Source organism: Melopsittacus undulatus, chromosome 3 (genome assembly GCF_012275295.1).
Source record: "Melopsittacus undulatus isolate bMelUnd1 chromosome 3, bMelUnd1.mat.Z, whole genome shotgun sequence".
Taxonomy (NCBI): Eukaryota; Metazoa; Chordata; class Aves; order Psittaciformes; family Psittaculidae; genus Melopsittacus; species Melopsittacus undulatus.
The window spans coordinates 86,136,379-86,150,229 of NC_047529.1; the positions used below are offsets into that span (position 1 = coordinate 86,136,379).

General features: G+C 38.7%; 2 protein-coding genes across 2 annotated transcripts in view; both read left to right on the forward strand.

Moving 5' to 3' along the window:
• Positions 1-708: 708 nt before the first annotated feature.
• On the forward strand, positions 709-1,800 carry CCR6 (C-C motif chemokine receptor 6; the record flags this gene model as incomplete). Its single annotated transcript, XM_031048481.2, has 1 exon — positions 709-1,800. A coding segment is annotated over one exon (1,092 nt), but the record flags the coding sequence as incomplete, so codon positions are not given.
• Positions 1,801-13,201: 11,401 nt separating this feature from the next.
• The window catches only part of LOC117435931 (centromere protein J-like), a 30,896-nt gene continuing 30,246 nt past the window's right edge, over positions 13,202-13,851 (forward strand). The window contains exon 1 of the mRNA XM_034060765.1: positions 13,202-13,654. Within this exon, the coding sequence (XP_033916656.1) occupies positions 13,202-13,654 (453 nt within the window). The remainder of the gene's footprint in view (positions 13,655-13,851) is intronic.

Genomic DNA, 13,851 nt, shown 5'->3' on the forward strand with positions numbered 1-13,851 from the left:
CCCCTAATGTAACTACAGGTTTGGTGTTTGTGGTGTGTGTCTCAGGTTAGCCTTCCTGGTTTGCCTGTCTAGCTGACTGGAGAGAAGTAATCATTCTGGGGCTTGATTTATAGAAGCTACATTAGTATGAAATGCAGAACATGCTAGAAGGACCTGTTCCCATCCTGTGACACTAAAGGAAGTCTAGATCCCAACTGCAAATTCAGACTTTTATACTGTACAGTCTTCTGTGACAGCAGACTAATCCTTTCTGCATAATGTATTTTAAGGTGGAAACCTTTTGTTCACCCCAAAAGGTTATCTCCATGTTCATATTTTAATTCAGATTTTATTAAATTCCTGAGTTAGTCTCCTCTGCAGTGTTAAATGCATTTGTAATTGGTTTTACAGATTTGTGATTTGTATTTCTCACTGTGTAGTTGGTGGAAACAGTGTAAAACGGGCAGAAGGAAAAATAATGTGGACTGTCTTTAGATGAGTGTGATATAGGCTTGAAGCTGAGACATGAGAAGGACTGAATAGAAGTATTACAGTTATCATAAGAGAAATTTCACTTCTATTTCAAATCAACATGCCCTATAATGTTTGTATACCAAGTTTTGAAAGATTTCCAAAGTACTGCATTTGTATGATTTTGTTATCTATCACCTTTCTACTACATAGAAAATAGAGATTAATACCTCTGGTATTAACTGGTGATCTTTTCTTTTACAGACAGATTCATGTACCTCAGAATATCCGTATTATTCAGACTACGCTTCTCTAATCACACAACCTTGTTCTAAACTGGAAGTCAGGAACTTCACAAAAGCGTTTCTGCCAGTTGCATATTCATTAATTTGTATCATCGGCTTAGTTGGTAACATCTTCGTAGTGATGACCTTTGTTTTATATGAAAGAACTAAGTCCATGACAGATGTATACCTCCTCAACATGGCCATAGCAGACATACTGTTTGTTCTCACTCTTCCACTGTGGGCAGTGAATTATGCTACTGATGAATGGATTTTTGGTGATTTCATTTGCAAAATCACCAGAGGTATCTATGCAATCAACTTCAGCTGTGGCATGCTGCTTCTGGCCTTTATCAGCGTGGACCGGTACATTGCTATTGTACAGGCAACAAAGTCGTTTAAACTCAGGGCGAGAACACTTGCATACAGTAAACTCATTTGTTTGGCTGTGTGGGTATCATCAATTTTAATCTCTACTTCCTCTTTTCTATACAGTGAAAGTTACAGCTTCTCCACCAATGAAACCAAAGAGATTTGTGATCAGAAATTTGATAGAATGTCTGAAAGCACAATGTTGAAATCACTGTTGCTGTGTTTACAAGTTGGATTTGGATTTTTCATACCTTTCTTGTTCATGATTTTTTGTTATACATTCATTGTCAAATCCTTACAACAAGCTCAGAATTCCAAGAAAAACAAAGCAATTCGTGTGATTATATTAATTGTAGCAGTTTTCCTAGTTTGCCAGGTACCTTATAATATTGTTCTTCTTGTGACAGCCATAAATATGGGCAAGATAGACAAATCTTGTGAAAGTGACATTATAATGGCCTATGCGAAATACACCACAGAAGCTATAGCATTTTTACACTGTTGCATTAACCCTGTGCTTTATGCATTTATTGGGGTGAAGTTCAGAAGTTATTTTGTGAAGATAATGAAGGACCTATGTTGCATGAGATACAAGAAATACTATAAGCGTAGTTCAAGGACAAACTCTGATATTTATCATTCAAGACAGACTAGTGAAACTCTCACTGACAATGGGTCATCTTTTACTATGTAATACAATTTGAACACCATACTACTGAAGGACTCTTCTCACTGAGCAACCCATACCAGTGTCACTGTGCTTGTGACTGCAAGTCATTTGGGCTTCTTTGACCTTTAAGGGAGCTGCCATTATCTACAGCTCCTCTCAGAAAAAGAATTACAACAAAAGAATAACACAGTCATATGGAAAATGGAACTCTTATTCACCTCTCTAACATTCACAATCTCCTAAAATGCAATCTGTTAGAATTATCAGCAAAATGAAGTTTGTAGAGGAACCTCCCTTGTTTTCTAAGGAAAAGTTGCATTTCATTTGTCCTACATCACTGAAATATCCCCAAAATGCTAAGTAAGTTAATCAGTTTATGTCCAAGCTCATTCTACTTATGTTTTTGTTGTTTCTGTCAATTACTTCTCCTGGAAATCCTATTTAAGTGTAGATCTACACTCTGCTTTTGCTGCTGACAGGTCACGCTGTGACAATACTAACCTAAAGAGATGGCATTTTGAGCAAAGTATGGCAAGGAAAAAACCAGAAATGAACAAACAGGTTCAAGGCTGCTGACATAGCTGGTCTTAGGTGTTAGGTCTTGTAGACCCAGTACTACACTCCCCCTGCTCATTGGGACCTGCTTAAATCAAGGCTAAGGCTAGTCAAAGCCAACAGTGTCTAGTAAAGAGAATACTAGGCGAAAAGAAAATTATTAATTAAAGAGAACACTTAAATATCACTAAAAAGGTTTTATGACATCTCCTGAGAATGTCTTCTGAATAGAGAATAGGGCTTTGCTTGAGAGATTCTTCTCATCTTTAGACACAGGATTCCAGTTCTCGAATAGCTGGTGACCTGGTGGATGTCTCTTTGTGAAAAGTTGTTTCTTTCTAGATGAAATTCACACTCCACTTTTTAAAAGGCAGCAAACTGTACAGAACTGCAAGATTTCCAACACTTTCTGTTGGAACTTGATTAGTGACAAAGTATGATGCATTTCTTGGTATTTAGCTACTATTAGTGAGGTTCATTAGGAATGGATTTACTAGCAAAAATATGCATATATAAAATCTATGCTATTAGCTTCAGAAATTATTAAGGACTATATAAATAAGAACAGAGTCTGACTTAATTTGATCAGAATTTTTACTGAGTCAGCATTTGACTCACTTTGAATATAGGAAAATTTATAATAAATGCAATTGGTTCTACTTAGGCATGACTTTTCAGCAAATCCTCAGTGGGTCTTCTGGTCATTGAGTGAGCTTCACCACACTGTAGCAGTCATGGTGGGATGGCAAGATTGACAGGAGCAGGAACTGGAGGGCAGAGGGGCAAGGTGGAGGAGAGGAGCACCACTCTTTGGAGTCTGCTGAACTACCCACCAGTCCTCCACAGTTCTGTTCTGATGGGATTACAAACCATATGTCTGGATTTGCTGTTGTGTGGGACATGCACTCCTATGCTGTGTAAATTAATGCAATTTGCAGATTGCTCTTAAACTTGGTTGTTTTGTTTTGTTTTAAGTTCATAGCTGAAGAGCTTGGATTACTAACCACATTGTTTAGTGGCAGTCCAAAGGGCCAAGAAGGACAATGCTGGAGTTAAACATTTCTGGAGGAAAAGCATTGATATGGCATGACACAAAACTAGTGCTGCCTCGGCTGGTGCAATCCATCTTTTTTTACAGTGCAGTGTGAGGTTTTTAAATATCAGCACCAGGTGTGATAAAGATTGCATATATTTATCATAACTGAATAGCAACTTCTGCAATAATATGGTACAAAATCATGTAAATGCAGATGCATGCATTTGCTGTATATAGCATTGATAATATTCTGGAAGAGAATTTGACCAATAAACAATGTTACTGAAAAGGAAAACACCCTCAGAACTAAGAGTTTCTTGCTAATGTATTGCTTTGAAAACATTCTCTCATTCAGTGCAAGTTCAGTCATATCTAAACAGCATAGCTCTCTCCCTCAGAGGCTTTATGAAGGAGTGTGCCCTAGGGTAGGAAATTGATGACTGAAGCCCAGTGTGTTCTATAGTGGCTCTTGGGCAGAGTTCTGCAAGGCTCCAAAGCATATGCCCACCCTCCTGCTGGTCTTGCTGCCATACCTGCATTGGCCTTAAGTCACTGAACAATCCCAACACTGGCGAACTGGCCACTGGGGTGGAGCTGGGGGATGAGATGGTGACTAAAAGGCTGTTGCTGACCCTGTCACTGTCCCTCTGGGGAGAACTTGCCAACAGATGTCTGATGGAGACCATAGAACCACAGAACAGTTTGGGTTGGAAGGGACCTTCAAAGGTCATCTAGTCCACCCCTCCTTGCATGAGCAGGGACATCTTCAACTAGACCATGTTGCCCAAAACCAAGTCCAGACTGGCCTTGAATGTCTGCAGGGATAGTGCATCCACAACCTCTCTGGGCAACCTATGCCAGTGTTTCACCACCCTCATTGTAAAGGATATTTTACCCATGGAGGAGGCTGCCTTATGGGTTACCAGCCCCTGGTAACCATGAGGGACACTGGCAACTTAGGAATGGCAGTGGTGGGATATCTGCCTCACACAGGAGGCAACATAGCTCCCTGGCCACTGTGCTGTGGGAGAGAAAAGTGCTCACTGGAAATGATGTTTAAAGTGGAAAATGTACCTAGCTGTCCCCCAATTCTCATGGGTGAGAAGTGTTGCTAAAGGAAGGGGAAACACAGTGCATGTGTGGGACTTGAGGTATGAATTGTGCTGCTGTCAGGTTCTTGCTAAAAATCCCACTTTGAGGTACAGCCAAAATCTCAATTGCCACGAATGATCACCCTGTCTCTGGGAGAAACAGGGTGAAAGGTAGGATGGGCTCTCACGGGGCTGATGAGCAGGCAGAACTGCAGCTCCAGTCCATAAGGTGCTAGCTTTCTTACTCAAATTTCGAGTGCAAATACAGGCCAGAAGTGCGGGTAGTTAAAAATTTAATTTACATGCAAAACATTCTTACCACTTTTTTGTGAAATCTACTGTAAGGTAAAAGTACGGCACCAGTTCAGAACAAAAGCAGTGAAAGAGAAGAACCCCAGTGCTCAATGTTCAGTGGCAGGTGACTGCAGTGGCAAGTTGGCTAATGGGTGCTGCTTATGGGCCCTCAGATATTCTTTGGAGGACATGTCAACAGAACTGACAGGTGAACTGGGATTAGTGTTGGGAGTTTAAGACATGAAAACAGCACAGATTTATAGGAACTTGAGTGTTTCTTTCATAGTAACTTCATAGCTTGCTATGGGTGCTGCTTTTTACTATTTTCATGCTGTGGTAGCTGTGCAGTACACTGCATAGAAAATGCATCATGAAATATTCTTTTTTGTTGCATGCATTCCATTGGTTATTTTTGAAGACAAAAGACTTGGTTTATACAGGTCCTCATTTCATACCAATTTAAAGAGAGAAGTACAGATACAGTGTTGTGTCATGTCGTACACACAGAAGATTCAGTTGATAAGCTTTGAGAAGGCAATTCATATCTTCCTTCAGCTGGGGGCTGGGTTGTGGTATTAGTTGCACGTACAGGTTCTCTGCTTGTTAGTGGGTTGCATTCTGCTTTTGGTGGCTCCATGGTGGCCCTGCTTGACACTTCCCATTTAAGCAGTTCAGAAGGAAGCAGGTTATCAGTGCACAGCGTTAAATACAGACATAGTATCTCAGTGCAGGGAGCCTAAAGCTACATCTGTTTTCTAGCATGTATCATCTGGAAAATGGACCTTATTTATTAATCAGTTCCTCATAAAAAGTGACAACTTTCTTCCCATGGCAATTAAACTTTGTGTGCTACCTTTTCTATTTATTTATTAATTTTCTTAAAAGAGTGATCACTATAAGCTGGTGAACCTTCAAGAGAGTCACAGTGGACAGAGGAGATCAAAGTCATTTGGGCCTTGGTACTAGCAAGGAAAGGCAGAGGAAAGAAAATGAACATTACATGCAAAGGTAAATAGCAGCTGGAGATAATGAGTGGAAACTGAAGAGAAACAGGAAAAAAAACTAGTCTAAAGAGGAGCGTCTTTGTCAGGGAAGGCTACTGGTAATGATTAAGTACATGATTAAGTACATCAAGTACATGCATAACTGATTTCATTATTTAGACTAATCTCTGCTTTGGATCTTTGTAGGGCAATCTTGTTAACTAGAATTGTGAAAATCGGGGTGTTGCTACAGAAGTAGCAAGAAGATGGTACTCATAGCTTTCAGAACTAGAAAAAATAGTTTTAGATTAAGTTAAAATGATAACATTTTAAATATGTTAAAACAGTTTGTCTCATGAAACATCTAAAATGCTTTGACATTTCTGGTTAGTTTCCAAATGCTATAATAAAACCCAAGGAAATGATTTCACAAAACCACTGAAAGAGGCTCATAATCTGTGCTCTTAATGTTACTGAGCAGTCAGGATATTATTCCGTCCTACCACCTCCTGCCACCACCTGTGGGTTAGGAGCTTGTAGCCTCTTTGAAGCTGTTTATGCAATATACAGCTCTAAAAAACAAAAAAATAAAAATAAAATAATAATTAAAAAAAAAAAAAAAAAGGAGGATGTTTCACCCTTACATTGTACTGCACCAGTAGCTCTCCACTCTCTTCTGAGCAGTGTAGTTGCAGGTCCTTCAGGCTGAAGGGAGAATTAAATGACATGTGTGCATGAATGACATGGAACCTGGTGATAAAGATGTGACTACTAAACAAGGAGCTGTTCTCTGGGCAGCTTTGAACATAGTTAAGTCCCTTTTATGACAAGTTCCCTAACAGAAATTCCCCATTTTTGGCTGAATGAACTCCATTATCTAACCTGAGTTGAAAGGAGTTTAGGTTTTATTTAGTCGAGAAAACAAAAAGTTATTTTGATTGTGAAAGTTTTTATCCACCAATTCAGGATCCTTTTTCCCACAAATTGAAAACCTTGTCACTGATATCCATAGTCAGTTTTCTTTGGATTGATGGTATTATGTAAGCCAACCGTGTATCTAGATGCACCATTCATATTTTTAGTGGAGTCATCATCTTCCCTTTATTTTCATTGCCTTGTTATTAGATACATACTGAATTACTGCATTATCAATTTGATCTATATGTATAAAGCTGAGTTAAACCAGTCAAATTAATATTCTTCCATCAAAAATTCTTAAAGCTCTAATTCAGTTTTAGCATAGGTTTGCTATTCCTATACATTTTTTTAGTTGATACAAATGAATTTAACAATATGTATTTAATCTGTAATCTCATCTCAGGGCAGAGTGGTTGGAAGTAGGTGATCTTTAAGGTCTCTTCCAATTTATTCTATGATAAACTTGTGATTCACTGAGGGTTAGGGGAAGCAGAGAACGCTCAGTTCCTTTCAAAGAAATAATGCTGAACATTGAAGTAAGACCTTTTCTTCAAAATAGAGAATATCTGTGATCTTGATTGACATCAGCCATAGTCACGATACTTCAGTACAGTACATTGTAGTTTTACTTGTGAAGAATTTGTGCTACCTAGTAGTTAGGAATTATAACAGAAAAAAACTATCTAACTACCAGCAAATTGTGTGATTTTCTTTCTTTGTTCAATTCTTAGCCTGGATTGGATCATCAAAACATGGTTTTGTTGTGCTTTCCGTCTCATTTCTGAAAAACTTTTACAGCAATAAGGAGCCATTAAAGTAGCTACAAATGGAACTCTAATTGCTATCCTTGATTTTTTTAGTCTATATTCTTCTGGTATCCAGTTTTTAACCTATGAATTTCTAGTAGATATCAGATTACGTTTTGCTTCTAGTCCACATAATCTGTTATTATTTTTGATAGCATCAAGTATGTTTTTATAAAAACAATTTCTATGTTCCATATTCCATTATTAAAATACAGAATGGAAAAGGGAATACAAGATACAGATAATGTACTCTTTGTTAGAATGTGTGAATTTGATTTCTAAGAAAGACCCATTATGAAAGTTAAAATAGTCTTATTCATGTGTTGTAGGTGAATTACGATGCATTGGAATCATCTGTCTCCCAACAGATTGTGAGAAACAGATACTACCCTAAGAAGCCATTAAGATTATTTCAGAAAGCACGCATTTCTTTTAGATGTAAAATTATTTTTATTGTTACATTCAAGAAATTAATCTATGTGCTTCGATTTTAGTCTTTTTGGTTACCCAGAGTAGTGCAAGATTTCCCTCTAGTGGTTAAAACCCGTGCAAATTGAAAGCATACTGCAGTACCTGTACTGATTTCCGATCACAAGGGATGCACGGAAATGTCAGACCTTAAATAGATGTTATCACTTTGTAGATGTAATCAAAGCTTATTTGCAGCCTGACTGAACAGAGACATGTTACAGAACACAATACAGTCATACAATTTACTTTTTTTCCCAAATACAAGTCTTTTTGCATTGTTGTGGGTTTGAATTGTCTTTGTGTAACTGGAGAATTTGTACTCTTTTAGATTCTATGATTTATATCAGTACACATTGCCAATTACTTGATTTTTCTTTCTCAGGTGGTGAGGACATACTCCAGTTAACAGAAATCTTGTTTTTCCTTCATAACAGATACCAGTGTCTGCAAAGCATTAACATCTGTCCCTTTTTAACTCTACCTATGAACTTTTCTTCTGAGACACAGCATCAGATTGTAGAAGGGAAAAAGCTCTTTCAGAATTTCAAGCTATTTGGTGAATTCCTCTTCTGTGTAGGGCTTAACTTATAGAAATGACTGACAGGAGAGGAAGGCTGAAGTCAATTCTCAAGCTGCTTTTAATTATTGTTCTATTCAGAGGGTAAGTTTCACTGAATTGCCCATGCCTGTTTGTTCTGTCTTAGGGAGGTATTGTTTTTGCTGCAAAGGGAAAGCAAAACAAAACAAACTGATTCAGAAGTTTTCAACTGACAGCAATTCTATTATAGGGAAACTTCAATGGGAACAAGGCAACGGAAGGCAAGTATGCAAGGCAACAGAAACCTCTCCTGGAGAGTCTTTACAGAGGCCAAGATAAATTATATGCAGTTCAAGCACCCTATAGTATCCTAAATGGTAGATGGTAAATGAGCTTTAGTGAGAGTAACTCATATCAACTAGATCATTGCATGGAATTGTGGGTACTGTTGCTAAGTTGCTGGTAGTGGGAAGGCTAGTAAACAAACCTCATGAACAAGTAACCGATTCAGGAAGAGCAAGCCCTCACATTAGGCTTTTGCAGCAAGGTGCTGGCACAGTCATGAGCTCAATCTGAAGCTGTTTATCCAAAAAAGATAGGAGGAAGTATCAGAATCTGATTACGGAGGTCATACAACTGCTATTGCTTCCACACTGCAGCACAGGCTGGTTGGAGCAGGCATTTGCCCATGCTGCTGGATCCTGAGTGAAAAGGAGAGATTTGGACAATAACAAGAGGAAAATGAGTCGATGCTGTATATTTTTGCTGCTTTTAAAGACTGCAGCTTGCTAGGGAGGCAGCTGGCAGCATCTTACTGGGAGAAGATCTGGAATTCACTTGGAGAAAGAAAGGAAAATACTAGAAGCACCATATTAAGGTATGCAGACTTTGCAGAAAGATATTGTCACAGCAGAGGCGGTAGCTCTCTCGGGGTGAGGAGCAATGCTGCTCCATCGCACAGGAAGGGCTTCAGCGCTGCTCCTCTTGACTTCAGTGGCATCAGCAATGTGCCAGTAGCAAATATTGAGACAACATGTGCAGAACTGGCTATAGATCAGAAATAATTTGCCACTGTTTGATGTCACTGATCACAGTACTGAGTTTTATTAGTCATCAAATAGTAGCTTTCAAATGCACCAGCCATTGTGGTCATATGGGACAAGTAAGAACTGAATACAAGTAAATAGCTATGTTCCTCACCTTAAATAAATGTATGGTTTCCTATTACATCATCAAATAATTGCATATTGCGTAAGAATAAAAAAACCTCAAAGTATAATGAAAAATAAGCAAATATAAACATATCACAAAATTATTAATAACTTTAAAAAACATCATTATCCAATACATCTTCTAAATGTGTTTTTCAGCACATTTCTTAAAACAAGAGGCTTGAAGATTGCAATTAAACATGACTATCTGGAAAATCCATTTTGTTTAGGTTGATACCAGTCTTACTTTTTGTTTGAATCACTCTGAAGTGTGAAGTGCTAGGTGCTGCTCTGGTATTACTGATAGCTATTTTCCCCTATAAAATAAATTGGCTTGCTTAGTAGTTTTGAAAGGAAAAATATAACTTATGTTTCGTGTTGATGTATATTTTTTATTGTATCACTTTAGACATGTACCAAAGCATATAGAAGTTAATGGTAGTTAATGGACAAACTTATTAATTCTTATGTTATTGTTGGTTTTTATATTGTATGTTCATGTTTACAGAAGTGTAACCCATGAAGCAGCTGCTAACTTATTTGCATGAGATTATAAAATAACTGTAATTTTGCTATGGGTTGTACCATTCCCAGCAGAGAAGGATCAAGATCCGTGCCTGGGATTGTTAGGTATCAAAGCAGTGCGGATATAGAATGATAAAAAAAACATCAGATTTTGGAGAGTGCAGTGGGTGAAGGATATGTTCAGCACTTCAATTCCTGTTGATTATTTCAAATTCTGTGCTGCTTAAAAGAAAATTATCATCACTGATTTGGGCCTCCCTGTTCTGTTTCCCCACATGCATCAAGTTTATGGCTGTTGATCCATTCTTAGTAATACAATTTTAAAAAGCAGAAGCAGAATTCACAAATAATAACTCCTCATTCCTGTCTGCAGCAGGGAGACACTGGCAACTGCTCCAGGGTTTAGGAAAATTCTTCTCCCAAAACTCTTTCAGACAGTGCCATGGGAAGAGGGCTTCCCTGATGTATTTTTATCACTGGCAGCTCTGGCATGGCTGCCAGGCTGGCTCTGAGGCTTTAGCTGAGATCTGCAGACCTGAGCACATATGGTTAACTTCCTAGTGTTATTAAAACTGTCAGGGCTTTCAGTTAGATTTCTTATTAAAATTGTCAGGGCTTTCAGTTAGATTTCTTCTTGTTTTCAGGGAAATTTGTGAGGATTCAGTAGTGTTAAAGATCAGGTCACATATACATAGGCATACTGACCATATGCAAGCGGTTAACACTTTGAGTGCTTTAAAATTCCATGGATGGAAGGCTCTGTGAAAGTGCAAAGTATATTGCTTATTTATTTTGTCAAATGTTTATTAGGAGACCACCTGAGAAAGAACAGGTTAATGTTTTTATAAGTGTTTTGAAATGAAAAATGTCTGCTAAAATGGAGAATTCCCACAGACACTTCATAAGGCAATCATCAACCTTTTCTGTGCTTCCTTGTTTGCTTTGTCCAGCTGCCAAGGTGCTCTGTGCAAAGGCATTTCTACCTCACAGGGAGCAGTTTTGAAGCTTTGGCCATATTTACCGAGGGATTACTTTGTTGCCTGGAGATGGGGAGGTTTGGCATGGCTTTGATTGAATGGTGCAGTCCAGGAAGAACCACAGGGATCAGGGCTGTGGGTGAGAGCTTCTGCTTACTAATTCCCTGCAGTGCCGAAAGTGAAGTATGTGTTTGGAGATACTCTTGGCAAGTATTGCCCATTTACATATCCCACCATTCTTAGTCTTCAGATTATATTTCCTTCATTTGTATTTTGGAGAAAGCATGACCAGGACATGCAGTCTCTATGCACCTAGTGCAAAATGTGATGTCAGTGGGACAGGCCACCACCAGCCTTTGTATTGCCTCTTGCTACTTGCCCTAACCTTCATACTGGCAGCTGATAATTGCTCAGCATTTGAACTTTGTACCCCCAGGAATAGCTTAGTGTTTTTTGTGGGAATATGTTGTTTCCCAAGTTTTAAAAAAGAAAATCAAACAAACAGAAAAAGGACTCCACCAACTTGCACACAGCATTATATTCAGAACCCCCCCTGGTAGGCTGGAACTTTCAGCTGCATTGGGGATCTGAAGCAGAAGCACTTCAGCTGACCTGAAGTGGGGATCTGAAGCAGAAGCAAATTATCATAGCCATGCCTGTGCAGTACTGGGATACAACCAGTACTGTTGCTGACAGCAGAGGAAAAGGGAGACTTGGGTCTTTGTGTTCCCTCTTATTCTTTGGAGGGAATTGCAATACAGGGTCATGAGCTCTGCTCTTTTCTCTAGGTGTGATTTCTTAGCCCATCCTTTCTGATCTATCTTTATTTTTTTCCCCCTTTTCATTCCTATAAGATCCATTCTGTAGGGTTCTTATTTTAGTGTATAAGCATCTACCCAGACAGCCTGGGCTTCCTTTGGTTTAGATTTGTAGATTTCCAAAATGTTTCCAGAGGAACTGTAGATTCCTCTAAAGGGAATTTAAGCCTGCAAACAGCATAATGTCCCCTAGCTATGCATGATGCATCCATAGGGTGTGTATATGACTTAAACAAATCACTTACATTAAAGCAGGAAGAAGGAATTGAGTAATTTTCTTGCAAGTAAATTAAGTTCTTGGAGACTCCACATTTCTCAAAGAATGAAAATCAATCACATTTGAATCCTCCCATAGCAGAGAAGATGAGGAGCTCACTATTTTCAGCTGCTGAAATATACTCCCCTATCCCAATTTGTTAAGGTAAATAGTGGATGCCTGGCCCCTGTCTCAAAAGGACTGGAGCCAAGGTGCCTAAAGAGCACAATGTCTGTGTTGTGCAATCATCTCAGCCATACTGGTCTCAGGGGAATGGATGCAAGCTGTAGCAGTGTCATTCTGTCTATTTCAAATAAACATTCTTCTGAGCATTAAACATCAGGCATTTTCTAGTGATGTTTTTGTCTGATTTTTTTCACATGCCACATGTTTTCTCCTGTTTCCTTCTGTTGTCTCTATTCCTTTCTTTCTGCAGTCGCCCTTGGACATTAAGCATTTTCTCTGGATTTAAAGGCTGAAGATCTAACTGAAAGACAAGATCAAGACACTTTGACAGATTACTCTAGTGGTGAATGAGTTCTGTTTTCTATTTTAATCAAGTCTTACATCTGTTCCTGTTTGTCCAAACTTTAGGATTTAATAGTGAAAGAGGAGGCAGTACATCTAAGACACTTTAGCTGGCAGAAATACTGTGATTGTATAGGTTTCTTGGATTGCATGTGTCCTAAGAGTATTGATATATATATATACACACATATATAAATATTTTATATATACTTATGAATATATATAAAAATACAAATACATCGATATGTATACTTTACAGTTTCTGAGGTCAGAAGATATTCTACGTTCAGCCTGGCCTAAAAAGAATAATCTCTTGGATAAAAGAAAAAAAAGATAAGAAAGAAAGAAGACAAATCACAGGATTTACTATGTCAGTATGTCACATTTTTCATGATGGTTTTTATTGCACATCCCTGACATGGATTTCAGAAAGCAGGACATGGAAGCAGATACTTTTAAGGAGGAAGACCATATGTCACAGCAGACTACTATTGATCTGGCAAGCATGGTACCATCTTCCAATGTAGTAATTGATAAGGCCATGCCTTCTTGTACCTCAGGTTGGGCTGAGAATATGAGTGAGTCCTCCAGCAAGAAGTGTCCACTTTTATACAGCTCAGAAGCCAGTGCTATGAACGGCAACAGTAATGTCTCAGCAGATAACTCGGACCACAGCCAAGCTTTTCAGCATGCAAGAGGGTTAAATTATTTGCCCACCTCTGATTTTTTCCCTCAAAAGTTGGCTTCCAGTGAACCCCAAGCTGGAATTCATGATGGAAACGACACCTTGGAAATGTTGACTCCTCCTCTGCTCCCTGCCTCAGACCCTGGAGTGAACCTTTGTGCTTCCACCTACAAAAACACAGAACAGGTTAGTTTGCAAAAATGTTTTGCCATTTTACAGCTTAAAGGATACACTGACACCATGCAGGCAGAATGTGCTTTGCCAGGTTTTGCTACTCAGCCTCGCATCAGTCACCATTTTCTTCTGTGTCCTTCAGCACAAAAGGGACAGAAGTGTCCGTCTGTGTGGACACTTAAATACAGATGTCAACGTTCTTTATTAAA